General features: G+C 36.1%; 1 protein-coding gene across 1 annotated transcript in view; it reads right to left on the bottom strand.

The window, feature by feature from the left end:
* The window catches only part of LSAMP (limbic system associated membrane protein), a 513,955-nt gene that overhangs the window by 124,347 nt on the left and 362,688 nt on the right, over positions 1-26,920 (bottom strand). Inside the window, exon 3 of the mRNA XM_058185192.1 lies at positions 10,437-10,562. Within this exon, the coding sequence (XP_058041175.1) occupies positions 10,437-10,562 (126 nt within the window). The remainder of the gene's footprint in view (positions 1-10,436; positions 10,563-26,920) is intronic.

Genomic DNA, 26,920 nt, shown 5'->3' with positions numbered 1-26,920 from the left:
TGTTGTACCTTAGAATTCTTGATTAACGTATTTTTTCTCTTATGTACACTGAGAGCATATGCACCAAGACAAATTCCTTGTGTGTCCAATCACACTTGGCCAATAAAAAAAATTCAATTCTATTCTATTCAACAGACAAGAAGGGAATTCTATTATCTCACAGTACGATTCAAGCTGAAAAAGAGTTGGATGGTTTAAAATCTCTTATAAGATATCATTGTTTAACCCCTGAGATGTATAACTCAATGCCACCACTTCTAATCCTTGGACTGATTCTACCAATTGCAATTATTTCTTGTTGAGGAGTTCTATTCTCCAACGATGTTATCCAAAAGCACTATGCTGTATTTATATGGGAAAAAAGGGTTTTGTGTTCATATTCCTGTTCCATTGGCCCAAGGGAAGAACAATGCTTAGTTGGATGCTGTAAAGATCTATACAAAGGCATGTGCAAGTAATCTCCAGGTTAACAGCAACACTGTCTAGGCTATTAAAACTAAAAATTCAATAAAAGTTATTTATAGTCAGTGTAAACTGAACTGTTAACCATCCACATAAAAGGGTATAACTCCAGTGAATGATGCAGATTTTATTTTGTTTCATATAATAACTGGGTCTAAATAACAATCACAGAAGTCTTATATTACAAACCTGTAAAACACATCTGGCCCTTTAGAATGATGTAATTCTTTCAAGTTTCTTATTTACTTACACACACAACCATATACCCACACTCACACTCAGCTATTTGTTAAGCCTACTTTTACCAAACTGTGAGTTAGGTACCTGCAAAATTCTTGGAGAACATTTTGTGAAGTCTCTGAAGCAGTTCCTGAGATGATGCATCCTATCAAAACAACCATCACCACACCGTCTGAACCAGTGGTGATATTCAAATAATTTAATAACTGGTTGTCTGCCCTAATGACTGGCTGGGTGGGTGTGGCCATGGTGGGTGTGGCCAGGGGATGTGATAGGCAACACTCGGCCTCCTGCACCCCCCTTGGGAGCAAAAACGGGCCACAGGGAGGGGACACGTCACCCCCGTGCCCCATATTGGGCTTAGAAGGCCTCCTTGCACTTACTTGGGAGCCAAAATGTGATGTGGGGGGGCTCCTAGAAGGGGTGGGTTGGGGAGGGGTGGAGCCAGCCAGCAATTTAACTACTGGTTTGCCCTAACTGGCTGAATACCACCACTGGTCTGAACGTATAAAAATTTTGTTTCTACCTTTAGACTTTTGCTTTGGAACATCAAATCCTCTCCACTTAGTTTCACAGAAACATGCAGAAGTGAGCCTCCAGGTCCAGTCTCATTTTTTCTTTTGCACAGTATATCACTCCCTTTTTATTTCCAATAATTTGAAAGCATAAAAATGGGTCAATACATTCTAACAAATGACCCAGTTGTCATCTGGGTTCTTACATTAGACTAGTTTGTTTAGTAATTGTTTGAGAAGTTGTGCCCTTTGTACTAAACAATACGCCAGAGTTTAAATATTACAGTAGCTGAAATCATACAACATACTAAGCCAAAAAGAAACAAATTATTGTCTAGTTGTTAACACACTAGTCTAGAAACCAGGAGAACATGAGTTCTAGTCTCACTTTAGGCATGAAAGTGAACAGGGTGACTCTGGGCCAGCCACTCTCTTTCAACTTAGTTGAGAGTTAAGGTAAATAGGGAAGGAAGGAGCATTTGATATGTTTACTGCCTTAAGATGTTTATAAAAAAATAATACATTACAAATGGAGATAAAATATCTACCATAACCCCTTTGTGTCAGTGTGAACATCGTCATCCTTGATCATCATGATCATCTTATTCATTCTGCTAAGAAATAAATAAAGTTGAACGGTGTGCTTAATTAAATATCTGGTAGAACATTCAGAAAGCCTGTCAACCCTCTGCTTGGGCTTAAAATCAGCTGTAAGTAATAAGGATGAAAGTCAGGGCCAGAAGAGCATAAAGTATATTGGCAGCATAATATTATCCACACACTCTGAAAATTTAAAGAGAAATACATAGAATCACTTCTTTACTATTGAACTAAGAGCTTTTTTTTTGTATATACAAGCCATTGTTGAAAGACCTTTGATTGTTTTTCTCTTAATGTTTTAGTGGATAGATTATAACATGTGCCAGATCTCCAGTACCTTGTTAAAGCTTAGTTGCAGTCCAGCTTTATAGAGTGCTGGTTTTAGGATTAGTGGTTTTATCTGGATTCAGTAAACGTTAAAGTCATGGTTAGATTTGCTTAGCAACGTGTCTTGTCCAATACAAAAGATAGCCACTGTAGCTTTACATCTATTAGTCCAGGGTATAAAGGCAACCACTAAAAGTTAAGGTTGTTTATTTCTTTTACTGCTGATCCCCAAATCCACCTATTAACTATACAACAGTGGCAGAATAGTTATGGAGAATGAATTAGGGGCTCATGTCCTTTCTAATAAATTGCATCTCTTTTTTCATTTATAGAATACCTCCAAGAATTAAAGATAATTTGACTGATATTTGCCTTCTGAATTATTAAAGGGTTTATTTCCTCATACCTCATCTAAAATCTTTCTTCCTCAGGCTCTTCTGTCATAGTTGACAAGTGATAATTTCACAATCAGGAAAGAAAACAAGCTTGCTGCAAGTAAGGTAGATATTTGGGAAGTAGTGCTTCAAAAGCTAGAAATATCAAACTTTTCTTCCCTGTAGAGTCCTTGGTGCTCTCTGAGCTTGGTTCTTTGCTTGCAGATGTTTCATCAGCTGACTAGTTCAACCCTGAGCTACATATTTTTTTTTTCTGTTTAAAGTCCCCCCTCCACCCCACATATATCATGGAAAAGAATACAAGGGAGAAAAATATAAACTTCTGTCTAGAAATAGGCTTTTACTTCCTTCTATCTCCATTTCAGCTAAATAAGACTATAAAAGCATCATTTAATATCGATACTTATATAGAGTCCTGAGAGTTTCCCAATTGTCGTGTAATTAAGAAGAGATCCCTAATTCTAAAAATAATATTGAGCATATGAAATGCTGAATGATAAAATAAGATATTGATCTTCCTTCCTTCCTTCCTTCCTTCCTTCCTTCCTTCCTTCCTTCCTTCCTTCCTTCCTTCCTTCCTTCCCCTCCTTCCCTCCCTCCCTTCCTCTTCTACAGTAATAAATCCCCCCCCCGTAGGTTTTGTAAGTAGGGTTTTTTTTGTGGGGGGGGGGAGGTAAAAACTATTGTTGATTCTTTGTCTCTAAACTTTCCCAGCCTATGCAAGACTCCTTGACACAATGTTATGAAAAGAAGGAAGAAGACAATGTGGAGAATGTAAACAAGCAATAGCCAAAAGGAATGGCAAAAGCTGTTCCTCTGAGAAAATATTAAAGAGGATTATTTTAAAACAATTCTAAAGGCCTGAAAATTCAGAGGTTTAATCCTCAAAGAGCATGCAGAACAGAGAAGGACTAGAACCAATCAGAACCTGGAAAGGGTTAATCACTAGAAAGCATCCTAGAGGAAATAAAAGATGCTGAAAATTGGCAGCAAAAAGGAAAAAAATGACACCTATTTTGTTTCTTGGGGTTGAATACTTTTAAACAAGAGACACTTTCAACATCTTCCATTCAACTATCTCTTCCACAGGTGAGGAGGTGACTGGTCACCATCAGTTCTTTCATTTGTATCTGGGACAGTCTTTGCTATTTTAATTATTCCAATAAAAGGACACTTAGGGGATTAGGTTTATAAAAAAGGTGATTATGATCAATATATCCAATTATAGACAACAATTGGAAAACAGTGGCTTTTGAGTGCTAATCATGTTCCATGTAATGTGTGAATACCACTCCATACCATAAACCACTCCTAAGGGTTTGAGAGGTGATATGCTGATAAACTGAAGACATTTGGAATCCTCTATTGAGTGGACCACAATAAACTGGAATCGAGCAAGTGGATTCATGTCATGTTAAAGGAGTTACTGCAGTTCAACTATCTTGTGTGTTCTGGGTCTACACCAGTGGTGGGTTGCTATCGGTTCCCCCCAGATCGGGCCACCCATCTGGACGCTTTTGCACATGCACAGAAGCATCGCATGCACACGAGTGAACTGGCAGCAAACTAAATTGAAACCCACTACTGGTCTGCACTGTAAGAAACCAAAAACCGGATAGCCTGTCCTTCAGTTCCCAAAGTGACAATTGACTGTCACCTGAGTTACAGGAACACAAAGTAGTAGAAAAGTATAAATGGATAACAATTGGTGAACACTACTGAACAATACTGCTTGAGTGAATTACCTGTGCTTACCTGTGCTTATCTCTCCAATACTAATCACACTAATCTGAAGAGACATCCCTAGCAGCTCCTCCTAATTACGACACACATCTCTGCTTACCCCACTGAGAAAGCAGCATGACTCACTGGATATCTCTGGGCATTTTACGCTAGAATTGAGAACTGCGTGAAAGGAGCTAAAGTACTGTAACTTGGAATCACTTCTGTATAATAGCGGCTAACCATGTCCCAAAGATTTATTTATTTATTACATTTATATGGTTGTCCATCTCAAACAACTGACTCTGGGCAATGAACAATCATAAAATAAATTTAAACCGATTAAAAACTAAATATTGTATATACAGCAGCCAAAAAAATTATAATCCATAGATGTTTAACCAGGAAACAGACCTATTAATACATTCAGGTCTCCAAGTCTGGGCATATGAACTGATTTTCAAGCCCTTACAAAAGGCCAACATCTTAATCTCTGGAGGTGAATGATCCAGAGGGCAAGAGTTGCAGTATGGAAAGCTTGCTGCCTAGTCCCCATGAGCCTACATTACAGGTAGTCCTTGACTTACAACCACTCATTTAGTGACTACTCAAAGTTACAATGGCACTGAAAAAAAGGAGTTATGACTTTTTTTCACATTTGTGATCGTTGCAGCAATCCCATGGTCACATTATCAACACTTAGTTGCTTGGAAACAGGCATGTATTTATGACTGTTGTAGAGTCCTGGGATCATGGGATCACCCTTCATAATCTTCTGACAAGAAAAGTCAATGGGGAAGCCAGTTTCACTTAACAACTGCAGTCATTCACTTAACTGCATGGGCAAAATTCATAACAATCGTCTTGCTTAGCAATAGAAATTTTGGGCTCAATTATGATAGTAAGTCGAAGACTACCTATAGTTTGGTTGATAGGAACTGAAGCATGCTTATCCTGCCAGACGGATTGGATGGGTAAAAACAACTGGAAAAAGGCACTTTCTTAGGTAAGCTAGTCCCAAGCCATGAGGGGCTTTAAAGGTGACAACCAGTACCTTGACTGGCACTTGGAAATACACTTACAACCAATGCAGCTCATGAAACAATGGTGTTACATGTATCAAGTACCAGGCTCCATTTAATACCTGTACCACTGTATTCTTTCCTAACTGAAGCTTTCAAATGCTTTTCATGAGGAGCCTCATGAAGAGCACATTGCAATAATCCAGAAGAGAGGTCATGAGGACATGAGTGACAGTGAGTAGAGCCTCCCAGTCCAGGAATGGATGTAATTGGCATATAATCCCAAAATATTCAAAGGCCCTTTTAGTAATGCCTGTCACCTTCTCTTTCAGCAGAAGCTGTGAATCCAAAAAACCTCCCCATATCACACCAGGTCTAGATCCCACCCATCCAGGACCAAAGGTAAAGAAAACCCCTTGATACCAGAAGTCAAGTACTTAAAGACATGTCATGATTGGGTTAGCCAAAGCAATTGATTGGGACAAGACAGCTACAGCATCATCCAGGCAGCCCAGGATAAAGATATAAATGTAGGTATCATCAGCATATTGATGATACCTAGCCCTAGACCATTGGACCATCTCTCCTAGTGGCCTCATGTAGATGTTAAAAAAATGGGGAGCAAAGACCTAGCCATGTGACACTTCACAAAGTGAGAGGGCTAAAGGCTGGATCTCTTCCCCCTCCCATCACTCCCAACTGGAGTAGGAGGAAGGGGGAGAATCAGAACAACACAGGGCTGCTCATTCCTATCTTCCAAAGCCAGTCAGAAAGGATACCATGATTGCTCAAAGGTCACTGAGAGGTCAAGCAGAGCAATGATGGATGTACTGCTTCCCTGTCAGAGGGCATCTCAGCCAATGCCATTTCAGTTCCATATCCTGGTCTAAAAGCTTGGGGAACTCCATTGCCAAAACAGCCAGGCACCAAAATTGCTACACAGCAGAGAAGCTTGTACAATATCAACAAGCAATCAGATGGAAAACTGATCCCTTTGATTTTATAGCTCTAAACTAATTTTCCGTTGGATATGTAAATTCCAGCACAAACTGATTGTTGACGGAAAAAAATATGAAGGTATGAATCATAAATCACTCATTTACTAGAATATTAATTTGGTCTTCAGGATAATCTTTGGCAGTCCTTGCCAAGTCCAGTGGGATTTTTATGGGGTCAAAAGGGTTACTGAGGACACATAAGACTGCATGCTTTGTTTTACAGCATACCAGCTTCATTCTTATTTAAAATCTTAAACAAAAAACAATTAAAAACAAAACAAGCAAATAAAAAGGGTGGGACAAGGAACTGATGAACACTACCCTACTTCTCACAGGATGTATTGATCCTCTGAGAACCACATTGCTTGTTCCAATTTCTTTTATTGAAGAGTAGTTATTATCATAGGAATAAGTATGATTTATATTGTATTCTAATTAATATGTTGAGTAAATAATGAAATACCATATAGTGTAGGTTTGTACTTTTATATCTATATACTACATATGAAATACCTCTTGGTCTCACTAGCATTTTCAGTGCATTGTAACCTACTGTATTGTAGGGTATACATAAAGGAAAATCAGGTTGATGAAAGAAAAACAATGTACTTACAACATCTACTTTAATACACTTCTATGCTTCCAATAAAATATCAGGAAAAACATCTTAAAATAACAGGGAAAACCCCCCTAGAAAATAATGAGCGAATGAAAATCTATTATGAAAGAAGATCAAATGCCTGATAAGATACGACTTCCAAGCACGACTATGTTTTGCAAGTGATGGGAGAATAGACAAGAAGAGCGCATATCCAAGCCTATCTCCCTGGATGGCTGGCACATTTACATCTATACTGACAACAACAGAAGGAAATAGCTAGGCAATAGTCGCTTCAAAATTCAGCGGAGGAAACATTCTGTCTTACTGGCTGTGTTCAATGTTATGTTTTGGCCTAGATTCTTCTTTGTACCAATTTCTTTTTGGCAGCATTGCTATTCCTTACTTATTTTGTAGCTTTTTTTTTTTTTAACTGGGGATGAGCTGAAGCCTCAAAACATTTTTCTGGATTTGTTTCCTCATTCTGTGGCAGTTCTTGCACTCATGAATAGACTATTAATGCTCACAGTACATGACGAGAACCAGTACAGTGACAACACAGAACTTGAAATTCAGTAGATTATTGCAAATACAGGCTTAAAAACTGTTTTAGAATTTATATTTAGGGGTGCTATTACCACTCAGTTTCCTTGTCCCCAGATGCAGGGTTGCAGAAAGCTAAGGCACATTTTTGCACATCTTATCAAAGGAAATGCATTTTTTCTGGAAACCATACTAGCTTTACCCTAGATTTTACCCAGAAATTTGACTGATGATTTGATAAACTTCAATCTGCTTTAGGATGGTATAATTTAAATTGACCAGAATGAAAGTAATTTTCATATCTTCCATTCCTATAATCCTTCTTTCCTACAGTTCTCTCTTTTTTTTCTATGCATAATTTCATAAATGTCATGCTCTGGAAATTTCTGTCTGACAAGACTAAGTTCTTTTAACACTTTTTGCTTGGTGTTATCTTATTTTGAAAAGGATAATCTCTCAGCTGAAATTTATGGCCCATAAATTTATGATTCTGTTTTCCTCATTAATCTGAGTAAATCCATAATTCATCTATAATGTAAGCAAAATTTCAATGTGGAAACATTTCAGTGGTCTAGGTTTTGAATTTGTATTCAATTTATAACAGAATACTACAAAATGATCATTATTTTACAAATTAGCACAAGTACTGGAATATTATAAAACAAGCAACTTGATGTCCCCAACCTTTCTGGCTTGGTAGCCCAGTGAGGTGAGGAGAAAGAAGTTAATTTCTTGTGAGTGGTAGGCAACCTGTCGATTGCTTGACGAGAGCTTCACACATGCACTCGGCCACTGCTCACATGGCCTGGTTCCAAACAGGCCACAGCCTGTAGTGGGCCATAGCCTGGGGGTTGGGGATTTCTGTTCTAGATGTTTGGATTTCAATTCAATTAGCATAGCCAATAATCACGTTTTAGAGAACATCTTGAAAATCTTACATTATCCACCAGTGGAACAAAGATTACCAGCAAAGCAATCATGTTTCTCTGCTCAAAAGAGGTACATATATCTAAAATTGCAGTCTTATTCAAATAAAACTGTTGTGTTCCCCTATTATTACTTTTTCTACAGAGAAACAAAAGTGATAAGATCTGTTATTCACTGTTATACATGGTGACAGGTTTCCCAAAAAGCTGTATTATTAGGGAATACCATGTGCTTGACTATATACATTATTTAAATACAATGTCTGTCTGTCTGTCTGTCTCTCTCTATCTATCTATCACGCCATTTTTAATACTTTAGCAGGAACATGAATATGGTTTCATTAATGCAGATACATTTCTAATGCAGAAAAGTGAAAAGAGCTTTTGGGCTCTTATGATAGAACCATCTGTCTGATTCCTTTTGTCCTTTCATCATAGGTGAATATAAGGGAGGCATTTTAATAAGCTTTTTACATTTATCATGAACAGTAATGGAAGTTTTTGTTGTGTGCAATTTTCATAACGAATGTGCATATGAACTGTTGTTATAGAGTGCTTTGAGTATATTATGGTAGGATAATTATCATTATTATCATCATGGGAGAAAGTGAGATAGATAGGTGGAGTTCTCAGAGCATGTTTCCAGTGAACTGTCTCTCTTTCCAAAAACAGTTTTATTTTTTGGCCAGGGCCATGTTTTTTACAATATTTTTTGGCCTCTCAGAGCCTATATTGATTTTAAGTGATCCTGTGATGTATCACCAACGTAAGCAGGATCAAAATATTATGCTTGATAAAAATCCCTTACTTCTACGATATTTTTTCCCCTTGTTGGAACAAAGATTGGAGCATTAAAGGAAAAATGTCCATCTCAACAACAACCTCAACAACAAAAACTATACACAAAAGTCAAATCCCAAACTTCAGGGTACAATCTACAATTGCCTGGATGCCACTGAAAGAGAATTGAAAGGCAGGGACCAAATAAAGCCTGTGGAATTCCCACTCTATTTTAAATATCTTTCCCAGCCCTTGTAAACTATGGTTATGCATCTTTGGGCCATTCCATATAATACGATTTTTAAGAATATCTACAACATTTTGAAATATGTGAAGCACAAACATTCAAAAGTATTACCAAAAGACAGTTGTTTTATTTATTTATTTATTTATTTATTTATTTATTTATTTATTTATTTATTTATTTATTTATTTATTTATTTATTTATTTAAATAAGTTTAAGAGGAAGAAAATTAAATAAATATTAAATTCATTTAAATAAATATTTATCTAAATAAATAAATATTGAATTAATTAATTAGTTAGTTAATGGATGAATGCATGAATAAATAAATAAATATTTAATCTTCTTCCTTCTTGAATTTACATTTTACTACAAAACTAGCAATTTTACACATTCTGATTGCGGCAGGAAACTTATGGTTTGGTATGTTTCAGACATATTAAAATAATCTAAACTTATTTCTTTTAAGTGTGTGGGTTAGCTAATGACAATTCCCTTTCTAAGACAAGCAAGCATTGAAGTATTAAAACAGCAACTAAAGAGGCGTTGACCTGGCTGAATTTGCATTCAGTTTTTACTAACAACTTTCTTTGATACAAAAGCACATAAAAAGGCAGAGAGAAACAAGACACCAACTTGTTTTCTTTCTTAAAATATAGAATAAATCATTTAAAGAGACAAATGTAGGTAAGAAAAAAACCAATGCTAAAACCATTGTGGTTTTCAAAAGCTTATGTCAAACATATTATCATAAAACAAGGCCTTTTTCCTAGTGTTGGTTTCTTTATTGCTATAATGTTTTTGTAATGAAAAAGATACTTTTATTATCTTTTATTAGGCAGATGCTAATATACAAATTCAGACATAGAGAATACTTCCTTTGGTCAGATGTATAAATTTCTTTATCAAGCTTTTTTTTTAAAGTAAGTAAATTAAGTAAGACAATAAAAGCCATTTGAAGCTTTTAAATGTTTGTTAAAAGTCATGTTCTGAAATATTTATAAATGGCATGTAAGAAATAAGAGCCATTTAAAATATAAAGGTACAAACCATGGCTTCCTACCTGTTGGGGTGAGGTGTCTCCAGGTGATGACAGGTTCAGGACGTCCATTTGCCATACACACTAAGGTCACATTACTTCCTTCATTCACAGTGACATCTGAAGATATGTTGGAGATCTTTGGTGGAACTATAGGAACAAAATTGGTTGGTCAGAGTTGGCCTGAAGTTGATCCAAAGTGGCATAAAATGTGTTAAAGATACAATTCTGAATCCTGCTGTTATGAATAAACAGGAACAGAATTTACAAATGGCATAAAGAGATAATTCATGCCTTACTGAATGAACCATAATTGTTTGCTTGTTTGTTTGTTTTTACAGCAATTAAATTAAAATTAGTTAAACCATATTATTCCTTAGGCATGTTGAATGAATCACACCATGTTGTCCTACATCTCGGTCTCTTGCAGAGCTCCTTACAAGTTTTACTTAATTTGCTGGCTTTTTATATGTCAGCTCAAAATAATGTATACTAACTATGCTTACTTTACCTAAAGGTAGAGCTGGCTTTAAGTTTAGTTGAACATAAGGACTGAGGTTCACACATTGCAATAAGTCATAATTTATGTTTTGCAAAATACAATGCATTTTAAATTAGCACCAAATCATGTTATTGAGTGGAGTACGTGGACCTGATACATGGGTTTGAGCATTTTAATGTCTAATTTAACTTTTTCCCCACAAATGAAATCAAAGTACCTGAAAGAATGAATATAGTAATACCTATATTTGAGAGATTTTAACCAGATCCCTCTTGCTATTTTCATTATGGTTCTGTCTTCATGAATTTGCTGTGAAATATCTCACATAGCAGATACTCATGTTTTAGTTTTAGTTTTCACTTCAAGAGTCCTTATGGTTTTCTAAATAATAGTGGAATACTGAATCAAATAAAACTGATACAATATGATATATTTCTACAGCCAAATATAATATTATATTTGGCAGTAAAAATATAGCTGGGGAAAGAAAATGTATACAGTGTCATGGCTCTTGCTCAGAATTATGAGTCAACTTATACAGTTCTGAATAGGAACTAAGACGCAATGATGAATTCTAATCAGTATGCAGCCCAAAATAACATTGTGGAATCATCTTAAATAGTAATTTTTAAGATGAGCATATACAAGAAAGAAGCAGATCAACCTAATGCTCTCTAGATATTTTGGATCATAACCACCACAGTCCTTGATACTGCCAATGCTGCAGATGGTTCTGGTAACTTTAATTCATAATATGTGGATGACCTGGGACTACTTATACTAGTCTCATGCACTTGAACATTTCTTGGGTAGTGACTCTGAATTAATCTGAAAAGCAAGAATAAAAAAAATAAAAAGTATGGCGAGATGAATTTAATTTATTATATTTTTATTTATTTATTTATTTTATTAAATTTCTATACCGCCCTTCTCCCGAAGGACTCAGGGCGGTGTACAGCCAGAATAAAAACACAGAATATATACAATTAAAAGAATTTAAAATGAACTATTACTATATGGCCGATAATTAAAACATTTAAAAATTTAAAATATTATTAAAACCCCAATTTAAAATCAACTATTTATGCCAGTCCTGCTTGAATGAATAAATATGTTTTAAGCTCACGATGAAAGGTCCGAAGATCAGGCAGTTGACGTAAGCCAGGGGGGAGTTCGTTCCAGAGTGTTGGTGCTCCCACAGAGAAGGCCCTACTCCTGGGGGCCGCCAGCCGACATTGTTTGGCGGACGGCACCCTGAGAAGGCCCTCTCTGTGAGAGCGTACGGGTCGATGGGAGGCATAAGGTAACAGCAGGCGGTCTCGTAAGTACCCGGGTCCTAAGCCATGGAGCGCTTTAAAGGTGGTAACCAGGATCTTGAAGCGCACCCGAAAGACTACAGGAAGCCAGTGCAGACTACGGAGCAGTGGTGTTACATGGGAGCCACGAGCGGCTCCCATTACCACTCGCGCAGCTGCATTCTGGACTAACTGCAGCCTCCGGGTGCACCTCAAGGGCAGCCCCATGTAGAGAGCATTGCAATAATCCAGCCGAGACGTAACCAGAGCGTGAGTGACTGTGCATAAGGCATCCCGGTCAAGGAAGGGACGCAACTGGCGAACCAAGCGAACTTGGTAAAAGGCCCTCCTGGTGACGGCCGCCAGATGTTCATCAAAGGACAGCCGACCATCCAGGAGGACACCCAAGTTGCGAACCACCTCCTTTGGGGCCACTAACTCACCCCCAACAGTCAGCTGCGGATGCAGCTGACTGTACCGGGGTGCCGGCATCCACAGCCACTCCGTCTTGGAGGGATTGAGCTTGAGTCTGTTTCTCCCCATCCAGACCCGTACGGCTTCCAGGCACCGGGACCAGCTTCATACAATTCTACTTCCAAAAGGTCTTTAAGTTCTTTCCCTTGCCTGAAAGATACTTGGGATCCATCTGAGCAATAAAATAGAATAGAATAGAATTCTTTATTGGCCAAGTGTGTTTGGACACACAAGGAATTTGTCTTTGGTGCATATGCTCTCAGTGTACGTAAAAGGAAAAGAAACATTCATCAAGAATCGTAAGATACAACACTTAGCGATAGTCATAGGTCAATAAGCAATCAAATCATACTAGAAAAGAAACAGAACAATATAAATCATAAATCATAAAAATACAAGTAACATGTTTATAACATGATAAGTGGGAGGAGATAAGTAATAGGAAGCACGAGAAGAATAATAGTAATACAATTTTAGTAAATAGTTTGACAGCATTGTAGGAATTAGTTGTTTAGCAGAGTAATGGCATTCGGGAAAAACTGTCTAGCTGTTCTAGTGCCCGATAGATAGTGTCGTTTTGAGGGTAGAAGTTGAAACAATTTATGTCCAGTATGTGAGGGGTATGTAGATATTTTCACAGTCCTCTTTTTGACTTGCAATATATAGGTCCTCAATGGAAGGTGGACTGGTAGCAATTGTTTTTGAATTGCTGAATATTGAATGTTCAAAGAATGTTTATTTAAGTGTGTCAGTCTATATAAGTGCATCTCCATAGTTCACTCTAAATTTAGTTAAAAATCAAGAACTATAGACAGAAGAGACCAAGGGGCTTATCATATCATATTTTGACAGGGCATAAAAAGACATACACTTTGCACAATGTTAAAAATGTTCTATTGCTGATTAAGCCATAATAATTATTTCCGTATTTGTATACAAATATCAATCAGCAAATTAAAATACGATGCAACTCTGCTTTATAATTTTATCTTCTTTCTCAGTGATGCCTTCCTTCTTGCTGAAGGACCCAACATCACAGCATGTTATGATGCTGATGGTTCTTTCTTATCTACTATATGCTATATTAATTTAGCCTTCAATTTGCCCCTCCCTTTAATTTTGCCCTTCCCTCTTTGGTTTTTTAAAGAGAGCATTTGTTATTTTGATTAAGTAACTAGATTTTTTTTTCATTTAAATAAACATTCTACGAGATATAGGTATGAATTATTCCCGAAAGCCAAAATTTCTAAGGTAGATACGGGATTGAAACAAAAGAAATAATAAGACATCAAAAGAAAGGTAAAAAGACGGGAAAGATGATAGGAAGATAGGTAGGCAGAAAGCTGATTATGAAAAATCAGAAAATAAGCCCAGTCCCTGAAAAATCAGAGAAATTTAAATGTATGCATTATCTTCGAAATTAAACTTGTTCATCACTTGGAATTCAGTTCATATGAAGCAATGAATAATTACCTCTGAATAAAGATGAATGTATCTGGGCTATAAGCTGAAAGGGATCTTGATTTACTCATACCTGGAATCCGTTCATTAGGTAGTGAACTGTCCAAAACACATGGGCATTTTCTAACTCTTAAAATGAAGAAAAAAGGTGCAATATTTGCCCTCTAGCAGTAGAGGGTGCTGAAATACTGGGGAAAAAATCATTTCACCCTCTGCTGATGAAGGACAAAAATGCATCTATTTTTAAGGATGGAAGAAATTGCTGTTATCACCTACCTTCCTCAAACAGACATGAGTAAAAAATTTAAAATGTAAGTTAAAGATTAATAATAAAACTAAACAAAATGCCACATAAAACCTGATGTGGCCCTTAAGTTGATGAAAACACAACTCTAAGAGTAAAAATGTTGTGAAGGACAAAGACCTAGGAACTTCTTCCATCGTTCCAGTCTATGAACAACCATAATCAAGCAGTTTGGCATCCACCAATTCTTCCCCCTTAATACAGCAGCCATGCTTTAAGAAGCTTTCAGGATTTGTTAGGAAATTGTTTTGTCTCTTTGTCCACTAAGTCTCTGATTTTCACTATTTTCTCTTCAAGGCTTCAGATTATAAGCAGTGGTGAAATTCAATTTTCTTTTACTACCAGTTCTGGCGGCGTGGTGTGGCTTGGTGGACGTGGCTTGGTGGGCATGGCAGGGCAAGGATACTGCAAAATCCTCATATTGCAAAATCTCCATTCCCACCCCACAATGGAGCCAGCCAGAGGTGGTATTTGCCGGTTCTCCAAACTACTCAAAATTTCCGCTACCAGTTCTCTGAACTACTCAAAATTTCCGCTACTGATTCTCCAGAACCTGTCAGAACCTGCTGGATTTCACCCCTGATTATAAAGGAATTCACTGTATGTTGAACTGCTCTTAAGTGAGTGGCTATTTTATTGAACTGCCAGTATCCATTTGATTTTACAGTAAATGTTTTGCAGAACAGGAATGTTGGGGTGAAAGGCCTTTGATCCTTGTCAATTCTATGTCTCTACAAAATACTACCTTGCATATAAGTCAGAAATAACCATCTGTAATGCACACAACTGCATGGTTTGTATTTCAATGAGATCTCAAAGTTTATATCAATTTTAAGACAACCTAAGACATTGTACTATAACATCCCCTCAATATCGAATTATAATAATTTGACAAAATGCAGTGTAATAAAAACTGAAGAAAACAATGCATTCATATGAAATGAATTAAGGGACTTTTCTGTTTTTCTCCCCCTCTCCACCACAACACCATCTATTTATTTCTCCATGCCAGAAGCTCAGGCATTTTGCTCATGGGAGACAGGTAAAAGTTAGAATATGAATTGTTAAACTAAGTTACTGACACATGTTAAATAAAAGATGGCTACCTAGCTTTTCAAAAATAGGACTTTGTATAAACTGCCAACAACACTATGTGTCATCCATAGTCCAGGCTTGGTTTTTCAGACATGAACCATTCACACTAATGTAAAAAAAATAAAACAAACAAACAAACAAACAAACAAACAAAAAAGGCATGGAAGAACCTAAGATTGGCATACAATATGGAAGCACGTTTGAGGCTCTGTTTTAAAAACCAGATTTACTTGGAACAAAGGAGTGAAGAAATGATCTTTAAATACATCCAGGCCACATCTTTTCTCAGTAAGGACACTAATATCATTTCCTGACTTAATATATGTAAAATATTCTCAACTATTCATAAGTAGGTCAATTGGAGTCAAATGTTGGTGCCTCCAATCATCTCTTTCTTTCTCCATATGTACTTATACATCTAGTGCTGTATCACCCATGCAAAACCATTTCTCTTCTTCTTTGATAACTTTATTTAAACATCATGTACATCTTGCAAAGAGAATAAAAAGGAAGGCAAGGAGGTAAGAGTGTGATAGAGAGCTGGAGATGTATGGTATTCTTCTTAATGTTTCTTAAATGAATGCTTTCAGTGCAGCCACAAAGAGCAATTCAGTTTACTTTACAACTGCCTGCTGGTCATTGATCACCGATGCATCTCACTGATGCATCTAGTGATTGATGACGATCTAAATGAACTAATGCATGTATCAAACTTGCTGCATCACATTGCCATGACAGGACATTTCATGATGTTTTTCCCATTCATGGAGCTGGAGTGGGCATGGCCTATATGTGATGCATCCAGCCCGCAGGCCACCAGTTTGACACCCCTGAACTAGTGCATATAAAACACAGTAAGAAGAACCTTGCAGAATTACTCAGGACAATAATTTTCAATTAATTAACATCGATGTTAGGGTTATTATGAAATAACCAAAAATATCTCTTTAATTGCAAACAAAAGAAAACAGCCCCCTCTTGTCCTACCCCACTCACCCACGGTCTGTTGTCCTACTGTACCTAAAGCACACATTGAGGTTTTGGTAATCTGGCATTCCTCTGACATTCTAAGGATGTCACTGAATGAATGAGGGAAATGAGTTAGTTAATACTTCTTAATGTTCAACTTTGGGAGATAAGAACATCATTAAACTTCCATCTAGAAAAAAAAGTTATGGACATAAAAGCCTCCACAGAAGCTCCCCAATTAAGCTTTAAGAATTGTAATTTCCTCTTCCCTGGCTCCTAATTAACAACATTTTTTATCAAATACAAAAAAAATTAAATTACCTCTTGGTGAAAATGAAAAGCAGGGAGAGAAGGCTTTGCTGCCCATCACATGCACAGACACCTTAAGCTTTTTGGAGCTGACATTTGTTTGCTATAATTAGTGATCTTTTCTGAGGGCAACTAATTGGCAGCAAATTGGACTCATTAGTAACTGTTGAGTTAAAGTGAAATAAAAAAGGAAAAGGGATTTATAGAGGGACCTGAACTGGTAAATAGGATTATATGGCTAATTTCCTCCTCCCACTCTATACCCCTAGGGCTAATCACACCTATATAAAGAAAAATATTGCCACTTTTATCCAACTGGGTAACTACCTAAAACAATACCCAAGATTTTTGGGGCAATGCATGCTAATACCCATCCATCATTTTGAAGTTACAACAACTCACACAAACCTCTTCATTAGTAGTAGCAGCTGCTTGATTTTTGTTCTATTTTCTATATTTGTTTTGCTGAACTTAAATTTACAGCAATGCACGAATAGCAATTATCCCAGATCAATTCAGTTCCTTACCAAAAATAAGTTTAGAAAGAAAATTTTAACTTTCTGTTCTAGACAAGAAAGTTTCAGTAGAGATGAAATAAGCCAGAAATCAAGGAGTTTTTTTTTCTACTGTTAAACCAGAAAGTTATGACTTATTGATTGACCAGATGTATATATGTGTACATATGTCTGTGTATGTCTATAAAAACAAGATAAAAATGTAATAAGAAAGGCATGCAAAACCAGAATTGAGAAGACATCAGAGATAGCAAGTGCTACCTCTATAAAAGAAGCTGAAGAAACTTGCAGGAGTTAGTTTCTGCAAGAAGATAGCATAGACTGACTACAAACAATAGCATGAAAAAGTAGCAACAATGGTACATGGGTATATCTGCAGGAAATACCATTTGACCACAAACAAGAACTGGCTGGACTATAAAGTTCACAAATAGAAAATGAAGTTGCTAAAGTGCTCTAGGACCTTAAAATTCAAATAGACAGACACCTGCCTTATTTAACAATTGTTAATATGAAAGACAACAACATTTGGATAGTGGACACTGCGGTACCTGGAGACATCAGAAGAAAAGAGAGAAAAAAACTAGAGAAAATCACAAAATACAAAGTCCTGAAAATAGAAGTAAAACAACTGAGGCAACACAAAGGCAAAGATAATACCAATAATAATAGGTATTTGGATTCAATCCCATCAGTCAATTGCAAAATACAGCTTTACTTGGAACAGCTTACATCCTGAAATGATACCTTAAAGACCATCAAACATCAAAATCTAACTATCCTAGATCTTTGGAAAGAACTTGATAGGTGGAAAAAATGCCAAATACAGCCTAAAATATCTGGCCAACTGTGTAGCCAACTATAATAATAATAATTACAAAAGACAGCTTTACTTAGAACAGCTTACATCCTGTGAGAATACCTTTAATATTATTAAGCAATCCCAAGTGCCTATCCTAGATGCTGGGTTGTTAGAATAGAAATATATAAAAATATAAAATCCAGTCTAAACATTTTGTGACTGTATGACTAACCTAATGAGAAGGAAGGACTCACTGGAGAAGAGCCTAATGCTGGGAAAGATTGAGGGCAAAAGAAGAATGGGACGACAGAGAACGAGGTGGCTGGATGGAGTCACTGAAGCAGTAGGCATGAGTTTAAATGGACTCCAGAGGATGGTAAAGGACAGGAAGGCCTGGAGGAACGTTGTCCATAGGGTCGCAATGGGTCGGACATGACTTCGCAACAAACAACAACAACAATGACTAACAATAAAAATAACAGAAACCTTGGGAGATGGCCATGATGGGAGCAGCAATGCCAAATCTTCCTTAACTATGTCATGATTTAGAAAATGGTAGCCATATGTTAGACTTTCTAAAAAAAACTTTAAAAAGTTTATAAACCATGTTCTAACAAAATATTCAGAATAGTTGGCATTTTGCATTTAAAAAGACATGATACAGTATGGTAAAGCAACAGAGACAGAAAGAAAATAAGCAATATTCTGGTACTTCATCTGTCTGTCTGTTTAAAAGATTTATATGTCATACAATCTGCTAACAGTTCTTGAAAATGCATAAGATTTAGCAGAGCAATATGAAATAAAAAATAAAAAACAGAAAGTAAAGTATTGAGAGACCTAGTTAAACAATTGGGTTAAGCCTTAAACTGTTAAAAGTTGGGAGCCAACGTTAAGACTACTGGAAGTTTACTCTTTAATATGGAGACCATGGAGAAAGAAGAAAAAAGTCCTTGATGTGAAATGCTATTTGTGACAAAGTCCATAAAAGGTACCCCACTGATGACCTAACAATGTGTTGTTGGCTGTGTAGCAGAAGTAGTAAGTAGCTTGGATTTAAGCAGTGCACAGTTTGCACTATTATAACAGCACAGTTGGTTTTTATAGTGAAAAGCTGGAAGTGCTTTTCTAACATTAGTAAACTTGAAAAGGGGACATATTTCAGTTCCCAAGAAATTAAATTAAAGAGAAATTTTGTTAAATTCCATATGAAACTATTCAAATGTCCTAGATGCCCTAAGAAGAATTTTTTAAAAAGTATGGCTTCTAACATCTACATATAATAAATAAATTTAATTTAACACAACACATAACTGTTTGAGAGAGAACCTGAATTCAAAAGAAAATTTCTTTGTTCCTGGACCTCCTCCAGCTTCTGGGGTAATTTATCAGAGTTGTGGAATGGTGGTATGCCCTCAGCTCAGGCACTGCAAATTATATCTCAATGTCTCTGAAGTTCTGCTTTTGTACTGAAAAGATTCACATCTTACATACAGTAATGAGGAAGACTATGGAAAAATCTGTCTTTTGCATACATGTTAGAAAAAGTATTTCTCCAGAAAGAGATACTGCCAGGAAGACTGGAAGAAGTATTATGAATACTGACTTGCTATTCACAACAAAAACAATGAGAGATACTCAAAGTAAGTTCAAAAAGTAACTGATAAAATGTAAACCTGTTGAGGAAAACATGGGATTTTCTGGAGAAACCATTTACCATGCATACTGCCACATCCTAAATCAGTTGCAGTTTATAGACTGCCTTCAAGTTCTGCCCCATTAACAATAATTGAAATAAGATTACCACTTTATGAACCATAAAGACATGGTCTTTCTCCTCCAAGTAGGTGAAGATTTATCACAACTGATTTATCAGGCGAAACTGTAAACGTTCTTCCACGCTACTGAAGTTATGTGGATTCATGGGGACTCCTCAGTTGCAATCCTATTGCTAAAAAGGGGACCACAAACCTAGGCCAAGGTACAAAGGAACTGCATATGCAGGTAGTAGATAAAACTTTATCAAATTCTTCAAGAAAGAAACAATAAAACTGATTCAGGTACATGTTAGCAATAATATTATACAGTAAAATTCAGATGGGTAATATTGCCTAAGATGACACCATATCCATCAAAAGGATTGGAAACATGAATCATATGTTAATAGAATAGAATAGAATTAATTAATTCTAATTAATTACTAATTAATAGTAAATTAGGATCTGTCAAGAGAAAACTATATTTTGATTATATCAGATTGTTTTTTGGAATTTTCCATACTCACTGAAGCCAACTGCACCTCTTCCTGCAAGTGCTTCCAATATGGGACACTATATTTTTATTTTAATGTAATGAATGACTAGGTAGCATTGCTATCAGTGAAATGGCATGCTAACAGATGGAATTATCTTTCTCTCTCTCTCTCTCTCTCTCTTTTTCCCTGTCTCTTTCTCTCTCTTCCTGATAATAACACAATAATGAATATAAACAGTAAACCCACTTTTAGCCTTTATCAATTCATGAGTAAACTTTATTTTTCACTCTTCCTACTGTTGCAATTAATAAAAAGGCCATTGATGGAATCTGAGAAACTGATACAGCCAGTGGTGGGATTCTACCGGTTCAGACTGGTTTGGGTGAATTGTTAGCTCTGACTTTCAGCCGTGAGCGAACCGGTTTGCTCCGATTTTGAAGTGGGATGTGTTATACTCACCTATATTTCCGTTTTCAAAGCCCAGCTGATCGGCGTGGCAGAGTGGATTGCTGCACCTCAGCTGTTTTCCTTGCTGGCAGCAATGTGGAAACTGTGCAAGCGTGCGCAGTGTACGAAGTACACGCTTAGCGAACCAGTTGTAAAACTGGTAGGATCCACCCCTGGATACAGCTGCGTATGTTGCAAATACCATATATATTTCAGATGTATAAAGCATCTGAGTTGCAGCATTTTAAAACATTAGTGAAGTGAACCTAAGTGGAGTTACACTGGAGTTTTGCCTGTGGGTGAGATGGTAGCTTCACTTCCACTTGGAGCTGTCCAGAGTCCTGTTTATGTCTTTTATCCAACACTGCTAGATCTTATATTCCGACCCAGCTATGATCACTGAAAGCAACAGTATGAATCAAACAATATTTTGTTCCTGAGTCGATAGGAAGAGAGAGACAACTCTCTCATGTCTTGTTTTCTGATCATGGTGTAGCCAAACACATCACTGAGCACAGAACAGAGAGAGAGATTGAGATGTTTGGGCTCTTAAAAGTATATTTCCCTTTGAAGCCAGCATGTAAGAGTGGTGATACCCTAGTCCTTTTCCATTTTATCATTAGAGTGATTTACATTAGAGTGATTTAAATTAAACATGAAGTAAGCAATATGCCAGTATTTAGATTGGCATATGGTTTAATAAGTTACTGAAGGCTTTAGGTGAGTTAGATAAGGAAAACTTATCTAACTAGTATCACTAGCTCTCCAGATATCACCAAATTCAAAATCCATTATCCCTAGTATTGATAGGAACTACAGTTTAGCCACATATGGAGGACTGTACATTGCCTAACCTTTCTTTAAATCAATAACTTTTCTGCCAAGTAGCAATTAATTCATGAGAGTATATGATAGATACGTTTAAATAATTTATTTATAATAAAGGTAGGTTTTCAAATTACTTGAAAAAAATATTGCATCTGTACACCGAGGTGGTGAAAACCCTGTCTTTTCAATATTAATAACATTGAACTTCTGAAATACTTAGAATACATAGAGATTAGGCTTATCAGCTTGAATATTTCATTGATTCTTCCCCCTCTCTCCCCATTTATTAATATTCAAATAGCTAATTTTTCAAAAAATACATTTAGTTTTTAGATAAGAAAAAAACTGTACTAAACTATTTTATTTATTCATTCATATATTCATTCATGTAACATATCATAGCAAAATAATTTTGGTGGTATATACACATATACATGTACATAGTAGGAGGACAGAAATGAACTTGCTTACAACACAGACAAAATTGATCTACAAATCCTTAGTATTTTTGAACATCCTTTTTTTTATCTTAGCAAATATAATTCATCAAGTTAGAATTAAATTAAAATTAAATTAAATTTAAGCAAAGACTAAAATCATTCTAAATGTCAGTACAAGATATCAGAATCCATCAGTGCTGTTCCATTGCTGAAAGCTGACCAAGGCATTTAGGCTAACTCATTGGAAGTGTTTCAGTTACCAATTTCATATCCTGTAAAACTTTTAGATTAATGCATAGCTTTCAGATTCATGCTGTATTATTGTTACTATATATTTGAATTGCACTACAAAACATTGATCTAAGAAAAGTCCAAATCCATGTGATACAGACTAATCCAAAAAAAGAAAAAAGAACTGTTTTTAAAAGGGCAAGTATGTTACAGACTCTGAATTTTTATTTAAAGAGCTGATGTTGGTAAAAAATATTCAATCATTATTGAAAAGTTTGCTGTGATCTGAAATTGTATCCCAGGATTCTGTGCAAAAACAGATTAAGGAAACTTTCTGCAGAACAGCTGCATTTCATATTCTACTCTCACTTAGACACATCTGGGAGCAATATCCAAGGTTTGTTGGTATATGATGCTAACCTTACATATTAAATATTTCTGACGTGACTTAAAACTGTGAGGTCTATAAAGGCAAATCAATTATTTTTACCACTATAGAAGTTGTTTAAGATGAAAATTGATAATACAACCCAATTTCTTACTTGACAACAAGCGTGAAGAAAAAATAATCCAATGTCAATGTATCAATAACAGCTAAATTAATAAACGTGAATTTCACATTAGGGTTATACAGGATGCTTATTCAGTCAATGACTGAGTTTATATATAGTGCTAAGCCCCATGTTTTTAATTAGGTTTGTTGAATGCACTCATAACTGGTGTTTATCTATTATGCTAAGGGAAAGTTAAAAACAATAAGACAAAATAAATCAAACAAACAATTTTAGGACTTAGCAGAATGTGAAAACAATATCAGAGTTATATCTGTTTTCAATAAAGAAGAAATGATTAATGAGACTCTTAAAATGAAAACCAATAATCTGCTTTGATTTTATTGGATATATTTTATCCATATCATTATCCCTATTCAAATCAGCTTCAGTATCAATCTTTTTAATGACAATCTTAGAAGCTGATAAATCCAAGCAAAAGTTTTCTTGTAGATGCCCAGTGAATTTCTCTGGTGAAAAAGAACAACAGTAGAAGAACAAATTTAGAAATTTAAAAAGAAAAGTAAAAGCTGGTGTTCAGGCATAAGGGCTAAAGTATTATTTAGGTTTTATATGCAGGAAATAGCAATATTCCACTGGTATTCCTTTGGAATCCCCTGCAGCCATTTTTCTCTGTTGTAGGACAGAAGTATGTGTATCACAGAACATGCCTTGTGCCTCATAAATTTGTCTTCTGTCCTTAGGTAGAGTAACAATGCAGGACATTTCTTTGTGCTTTCCTTTAGGCAGCAAAATAGCTTACTGCCACAAGTTCAGATGAACTTTCAGCACAAAACAACAACAAGAAGAAAATAATCTCTATCTCCCTCTCTCTCTCTCCCCCACGCGCACGCACACACACACACACACACACACACCTATCATATCCATCATTCATGTTTCACCTGATTACACCCTGATAATATTTAATACCAGATAATAAATTAAATGTCAAAGTTTTGAATATCTTAGTAAACAAACTAAACAAATGACCCCAAAAAGGATTGAAAGCATATATAAAGTGTAAAGGACAACACATAACTCAATACATGACAACTTCTTTATAATAAGTAGCTCTGAAGTATCCAGTCCCTGCAAAGCAGAAACTGTAATTTTGCAAGACTTACTTTAATAATGTGTATTTAAGTCCAAATTTCATAAGTGCTTCCTGAAACAAAATAACTAAAATGACAACTATTACAAATCCAGTTAAGTTAATGTTGGCATGGGCACAGTTTCTAATCCCACTCTGTTTATAATAAAATCCACATTATGTAACTTGCTGCTATTTGCATAGGCATTTCAGTTCTTCATACCATGAAGATGCACAGAATACTATTAAGTCATGTACCTATGAAATTATTCTATATTCTTTTATTTGGAACTTCTTACTCAAACTATACATATGATCCAGTGTTACAGTTGATTTCTTATGACTATAAAGATGGAACAAATTAGAAATAAGCACTGTAATCAAGACATTGTTTTTTAAGGAAATTCATTAAAGGTGAAAGTCAGTAGAATAGAAAATAAATAGTTTTTGGAATACAAATAATATAATATAAACATAACAGTATTGCTAATTGAGAACACTGTAGTGGATCTTGAAAAATGAAATATATGTTGGAGAATCTAGGAATAATATTGAGTGAATAATGAAAAACTTAAAAAGCATGGGATCCAGTTGCTTGCAAGAACATTTTGTTTTTGTAAATTAAATGACCTAAAAAAATCTAAAATTTAAATTTAAAGATCTCCTTTAGGAGAAAAACAATTTAGAATGTTATATTTATTTTTAATCTAAAATCTCTGTGTTATTCTAATATGCTAAGAAGAGTTAAATGTGATTTAATACCTTGATGAACGTATCTTTTCTTTTATGTACACTGAGAGCATATGCACCAAGACAAATTCCTTGTGTGTCCAATCACACTTGGCCAATAAAAAATTCTATTCTATTCTATTTAAACTCTAATTAGAATTGATAATATGATACAATGTCCTAGTTCATAGCTAAAACATATATTAATATTTTATACCAGCTTATTAATTTCATGTTTTTCAAGGCCAATTTATTAAGAATGATACTGTATGTATTTAAAATATCTCATGACTTGATGTTTTGGTTGAATCTGAAGTTTCTTGAACATTCATATCACAGAACATGTAATTAGAATGCAGTATTGCAGGCTATTTCTGCTGACTGCCGTCTGCCAGCAGTTTGGCAGCTCGATTCTCACCGGCTCAAGGTTGAATCAATTTTTCATCCTTCCAAGGTCAGGTAAAATGAGGACCCAGATTGTTGGGGCAATATACTGACTCTAAACTTAGAGAAGGTTGTAAAGCATTATGAAGCGGTATATAAGTCCAAGTGCTATTGCTGTTGATATCACTGGACAAAAGGCTTTACAATTTCAAAATCTAGTTATTTTAATTCCCAGATGAAAAATTGCAGGATAGAAGTGGGAAACTTTCAGTAGTTTCAAAAATCTTAACTTAACCTTTATTTTTTAGTATACTGGGCATGTCAAAAGATGTTACAATATATTCCAAAAGATTGGAACCTATAAAAGGATTTATTATGTGTGGACAACAGCTAGGACTGTTGTAATCCAGTGAAAAGACTCTAATGTACTTAAAATCCTGCATGGAGGACATGCTTAAATTTTCTGCATACAAATTTACTTTTCTCCAAAGTCGTGGAAATCAATATGATTCTCGGCAGTCAAGGTTTAATTTGATGTTTAAGAGTGGAGGTTGTTATAAAATGTATTAACTTTTTTTTCCTTCCTCTTTTATTTTTCTCTAGACTGTAATTATTTTTCAGGCTTATCTTTTTTGTGCTATCATTATTATTCCACTTGTTAATTGCTTTCTTTGTTACATTAAAAGGACATAAATATGTGTGTGTATAGTACATGCATGAGTACACACACACATGTATGTGCATGTGCAGATGCACACAAATGCACACAAACATATTTTCAAAAAGAGAGGGTGTAAATGAACAAGGAGAGTTGAAATTCAGATATGCAAGCAGTCACATTTCAATAACATAATTTCATAATCCTGAAAATGATCCAGAAGGCTACGGCGAGGATCCAGGAGGCTGCCGGCGATCCAAGAGGCTACCCAGGAGGACCCAGGAGGAGATCCCAGGAGACAGCCGCTGCTACGATCCGGGCGGCTGTGGAGGCTATCCGCGGAGGCTATCCACGCTATGATCCGAGCGGCCGCGGAGACTTCGAGATCCCAGGCTTCGAGATCCCAGGAGACAGCCACTGCTATGATCCGGGTGGCCGCAGCTTGAACCCAGGAGACCGCTGCCGTGGCAAGGACCCAGGAGGCTGCCGCCACTGCGCAACGTGGACCCAGGAGACCGCCACCGCTGCGATCCGGGTGGTCACGGCCAGATTCAAGAAGATTCAAGCCGAATCAAGCCGCTCTCCACCACCACCGAATTCACGCCGCAGCCACGACCCACACCGCTCTCCAACACCACCGGGAATCAATTCTCATGTTGCCAGGATTTAAAGCCAAACAACAACCAGGAATTAAAGCCGCCAAGCGACCGCTGGTGAGTTCCGAGGAGACTCCAGTCTCCCAGCTTCTATTGACTTTTTGAAACTCCCGCCATTGTGTCCATCCTTAAAGAGACTTCTTCAATCACCCATTCTCACCATTTTAAATTTCCCGCCAAATTTCACCGTTACCATAGTGATTCCCCATTACCATAGCAATTGCCAAAGGATTTGCCATTAAAGTTAGAGAGAGAGAGATAAAACTAAGAAATATTTGATTAAGTGAGAGATACTTCTTCATTACTAAAATTGGGAAGAGTGTGAAATAAAACAAAGAAATAAGAAAGATACTACTTCAATACCAATTACATAAAAACTCAAAATATCACTATGCCAGCCAGAAAATCCAACGCTGACAAAATTTTAGAAACAAGATTAATAACTTATGAACAAAACTTAGATAAAAGATTACTAGCTATTGAACAAAACCTAGAAAAATAATACAAGATA

The sequence above is a fragment of the Ahaetulla prasina genome, chromosome 5 (assembly GCF_028640845.1).
Source record: "Ahaetulla prasina isolate Xishuangbanna chromosome 5, ASM2864084v1, whole genome shotgun sequence".
Taxonomy (NCBI): domain Eukaryota; kingdom Metazoa; phylum Chordata; class Lepidosauria; order Squamata; family Colubridae; genus Ahaetulla; species Ahaetulla prasina.
The sequence above is the reverse complement of the archived record's forward strand: the minus strand, read 5'-3'. Positions and strand labels throughout refer to the sequence as shown.